Consider the following 5,000-nt stretch of genomic DNA (forward strand, 5'->3'; position numbering starts at 1 on the left):
AACTTCTTTCGAAGTTTCAATGTAATTTATTACAAATAAATTTATTTTTAAAAAATTATGTCTTTGACGTATATTTTGTGTGTGTGTGTGTGTGTGTGTGTGTGTGTGTGTGTTCTCCCTGTTTACATTTGTTTTGTATATAGTTTATTGCAAAATAAAAAATATACCTATGAAATAAACATTATAGAAAAAACATTGACTATTCTTTGAAAAAAAACATTACCAACACAGTAAAAACGTTATCACAACTGATTTGAATTCGGTATAAAATTTTAGTGAAGACTTCCTACAAACCCCATTCTTTTGTTTCTACCCAATCTCCCCAGTCAGGTTCTCGTTCAATCCCCCCCACCCCCCGAGCTATCAATGGTGTTCTCGAGACAAGTTCTTCACCTGGGTCAAATGAAAATCAGAGCGGATCACTGTACTACCAGCCAGGAAAACATTCTCGCACTCTATTCTAAGTCGTTTGAACATTTATACCTGTCAATATTATGATTCAAATCAATTGATAGTTTTTTCCAATTTTTAACCAGAGTACATTCTATTTGTTTCCTTATTTTCTTTCCTCACTGGGCCATTTACCCGTTGGGAGTCGTCAGGCTTATAGTATTTTGATTACCAACTACAGTTGGAGTTTGCTTAATAATAATAATAATAATAATAATAATAATAATAATAATAATAATAAATAATAATAATAATACATATGAAATATCATTATTCCCCAAACATAGAGGATTTGTCTAAATACTATTAAAGGGACGCTTCTCTTTCTCGGAATATCGAAGGTCTGTCATTTCAAAGCACCATGAATCTGATGTTCACTTCAAATCCACACTCAAGTTCTTTTCTTTTTTATTTCTTTAGAAAAATACAACTTTGGATCTCGTCCCACCATGAATAGTTACCGCATGGATATTGTGAATTTCACATTTAATGAATGTGTATCCTTATATTCCCTTTTCAAACAAACTCTGGACAATGATGCAAACGGCAGAGATTCGACCACAATTTGTCACATTTTAATAATTTCTAAGTTCGTTACGTTAGATTTCCAAGTTTCTTCATAAGGAATGTATCCATACAAAGTGTAACTACTGTTGAGATACTACCGCTAGAGAGATATTGGGTCCTTTGACTGGTCAGACAGTACTACATAGAATCCCTCTGGTTACGGTTCCTTTTTCTTTTGCCTACACATACACCGAATAGTCTAACCTATTCTTTACATTTTCTCCTGTTCTCATACAGCTGACAACACTGAGATTACCAAACAATTCATCTTCACTCAAGAGGTTAACTATTGCACTTTAATTGTTCAGAGACTACTTTCCTCTTGGTAAGAGTAGAAGTGACTCTTTAGCTATGGTAAGCAGCTCTTCTTGGAGAAGGACACTCCAAAATCAAACCACTGTTCTCTTGCCTTGGGTATTGCCATAGCCTCTGTACCATGGTCTTCCACTGTCTTGGGTTAGAGTTCTCTTGCTTGAGGGTACACTTGGGTACACTATTCTATCTTATTTCTCTTTCACTTATTTCACTCAAGATTTTATAGTTTATATATGAAATATCTATTTTAATTGTTGTTACTGTTCTTAAATATTTTTTTAATTGTTAATTAATTTTCTTATTTCCTTGTTTCCTTTCCTCACTGGGCTATTTTCCCTGTTGGAGCCCCAAGGCGTATAGCATCTTGCTTTTCAAATTATGGTTGTAACTTAGCAAGTAATAATAATAATAATAATAATAATAATAATAATAATAATACCTTTGATTAGCAATAAATCATCACCATTCGTTCTACCCACTACAGGCGTGATGCTCTGGTACGCAGTCGTGGCGGTGTTCCTGCTGGTGGGCAGCTGCCCGGACGGGGCCGAGGCCGGGAGCATGGAAGACACGGTGAAGGACCTGTACGACGCCCCTTCGGAACGCCAGGCGCGATTCTTCCTCAATTACGACAAAGCGGCGGCCTTCAACACCTCCGTGGCCTTCACCATACCTCTCTTCTCCTTCACGCTGCCCGGTGCCAGTGACACCTCAGCGGCGGGCTTGGACCTACAGGCCTTCGGGGCGTTGGCCTTCGTCGCCCTTTTCCTGCTGGGGGGTCTGGGCGTGGCTATATACACGACCACGCAGGCAGGGAGCTTCAACGCCAGAGAATTCGACTCTTCGAATGGACAGACGTACCAAGAGTCCATACTAACGACTCTCGTGACGGAGTCGTTAGCGGGGCTTCCAAACGTCGTGGACACGGAGAGTTGTGCTCAATTAGCAGTATGTGGGGCCCATGCGGACCCCTCCCGGTACGGCCTTTTGGCTTGGCCCGTGCGATTCCTCGTTCCGTAAGTACACAGATGTTCATTTTGTTTTTTGTTTTTATGAGTGATGGTGTAGGCTGTGCATGTAAGGATCGTCATCCAATGACGCTTCAATTGTTTCTCAAAGAGTAACATAATATGCAAATGAACATATATGAGCTTAGATTTTTCTAAAATTATGTCGACTCTTAAAAGCAGTAAAGGATAATCCTTATTTTAGGGAACATATTTTATATAAAACATATTTAAAAAGCATAAATTCTTCAAAAACTTAAGAAACCAACTTATGAATAAACGACCTTTTATAAACAATGTAAATCTTCACAGAGATTCTATAGGAAAACAAATATATAAACAAAAGAACTCATATTTCTTCGACCGTTTTATAATAATAAATCAACCAAATCAGCAACCAGGAGATGTAAGCTAATGAGAGCCGGTGACGGAATAATTTTTTTTTTCTGGCGTTACAGTCACAAAGGTCACAAGTGTGAGAGCAAGGGAAAGAAACACGTAGAGAACAGAATGCAGTTCGATAAAGATCGCTGAAAAGAATCGTGTACTGAACTAGCCACTATTTGGAGATGAAACAATCTCTCTCTCTCTCTCTCTCTCTCTCTCTCTCTCTCTCTCTCTCTCTCTCTCTCTCTCTCTCTCTCTCTCTCTCTCTCTCTATATATATATATATATATATATATATATATATATATATATATGTATATAGGTTAGGCTAATTTGTGTGTACGATTGTGTGTAAGGAATCTGAACTTTATATATATATATGTATATATATATATATATATATATATATATATATATATATATATATACATATACATATATATATATATGTATATATATATACATACATACATATGTACAAGTCACACACACACACACATATATATATAATATATATATATATATAAATATATATCAAATAAGCCATATAAATTAATACATTAAAGTCTGGATTCCCTCAACGCCCTCGGGATCAGAGCCCCAGGCGAAATCACTCAAAGACTATAGCATCTGACCGGCCGGGTTTCGAACCCTGGTCCATGATACTTGTATGACAGTGACCATGCCACTCAGCTACGAAGAAAGATAAAAGTCAATGACAATTTTTCTGTATGTATACCTGTCGAATTCAGGTATTTTGTACTTGAATTGAAATCAACCCATCTTTACCATCGTATCTAATTGGTAGGTTTGGGACTTGGCATTCGATTAATGATAAATTTTGCACATTTAAACGTGCTTTCCCTATTCCAAATAAGCCATGTATATTAATACATTAAAGTCTGGATTCTCTTAATATACATGGTATAATATAAGAATGCATTATTTCTAATATTCAATGATGGTATCCGATAATGAAGAAGATCCCGGATGATGTATATTTTGAATATACGGATGCATAGTATTGAAAGGTTATAATAAAAGACTACGACGTACAGTGTCAAGAGCCGAAGATTTTTAAAATATGGCATTGCAGTTCAAAGCCTAAGAGATAGGTGGATACATGGTAATAAATATCAAACATAACTAGGCATTGAATGACAAGGTCTAGTACTTATGGCTATAAAGGTCAAATCCTATGACATATGGTTTTAAAGGTCAAATCTTATGACATATGGTTTTAAAAGTCAAATCCTATGACATATGGTTTTAAAAGTCAAATCCTATGACATATGGTTTCAAAGGTCAAATCCTATGACATATGGTTTTAAAGGTCAAATCCTATGACATATGGTTTTAAAGGTCAAATCCTATGACATATGGTTTTAAAGGTCAAATTTTATGACATATGGTTTTAAAAGTCAAATCCTATGACATGTGGTTTTAAAAGTCAAATCCTATGACATGTGGTTTTAAAGGTCAAATCTTATGACATATGGTTTTAAAGGTCAAATCTTATGACATATGGTTTAAAGGTCAAAGCCTATGACATATGGTTTTAAAAGTCAAATCCTATGACATATGGTTTGAAAGGTCAAAGCCTATGACATATGGTTTTAAAAGTCAAATCCTATGACATATGGTTTTAAAGGTCAAAGCCTATGACATACGATACTTTGCTCAAAGTATAGGACGTGCAGTATTAAGAGGTAGCCACTAAAACGCTTGTTACTGTAGGTCAAAGCCGAGGTCGTTTGGTAATGAAGATCAAACTCTAAATAGAAATTAAAGGTCATAGCTAGTACATATGGTATTAAAGATTACAGCCTATGATATACTATACCATTGACATGATACTAACAGGCGACCCAAGGAAGCATGGTATTAAAGGTCCAAGCCTAGTTATGGGGTAAAAATAGAAAATAATAAGTCATTCAGCCTCAGAAGTAAAGGCTAGGGCGTTGTGATGGCCTATTGGAAACGTCTCTGCCTGCCAATCACCAGACTGGTGTTCGAGTGCTGCTCAAACTCGTTAGTTTCTTTGGTTGCTGCAACCTCCCCATCCTTGTGAGCAAAGGAATGGGGGTTTGGGGAAGCATATAGGTCTAACTGTTGAGTCATCAGCAATGATTGTCTGGCCTTCCCTGGTCCTGCTAGCTAGGGCAATGCCACTGTCCTTTGCCTCTGTCATTCATGAACGGCCTTTAAAACCAGCACAGGGATCCGTCAATTGATTCTAAGAAAGCGATTATAGTCCAGGAAGCCCCGTCCCTC

The 5,000-nt window shown here is 36.7% G+C and overlaps 1 protein-coding gene across 2 annotated transcripts in view; it reads left to right on the top strand.

Annotated features, from left to right (window-relative positions):
* The window catches only part of LOC137620794 (uncharacterized), a 518,290-nt gene that overhangs the window by 397,174 nt on the left and 116,116 nt on the right, over positions 1–5,000 (top strand). For both annotated transcript variants that reach the window (XM_068351232.1, XM_068351231.1), the window contains exon 2: positions 1,817–2,348. In XM_068351232.1, the coding sequence (XP_068207333.1) occupies positions 1,822–2,348 (527 nt within the window). In that variant the 5' untranslated portion in view covers positions 1,817–1,821. The remainder of the gene's footprint in view (positions 1–1,816; positions 2,349–5,000) is intronic.

The sequence above is a fragment of the Palaemon carinicauda genome, chromosome 27, assembly GCF_036898095.1.
Source record: "Palaemon carinicauda isolate YSFRI2023 chromosome 27, ASM3689809v2, whole genome shotgun sequence".
NCBI classification, from domain to species: Eukaryota; Metazoa; Arthropoda; class Malacostraca; order Decapoda; family Palaemonidae; genus Palaemon; species Palaemon carinicauda.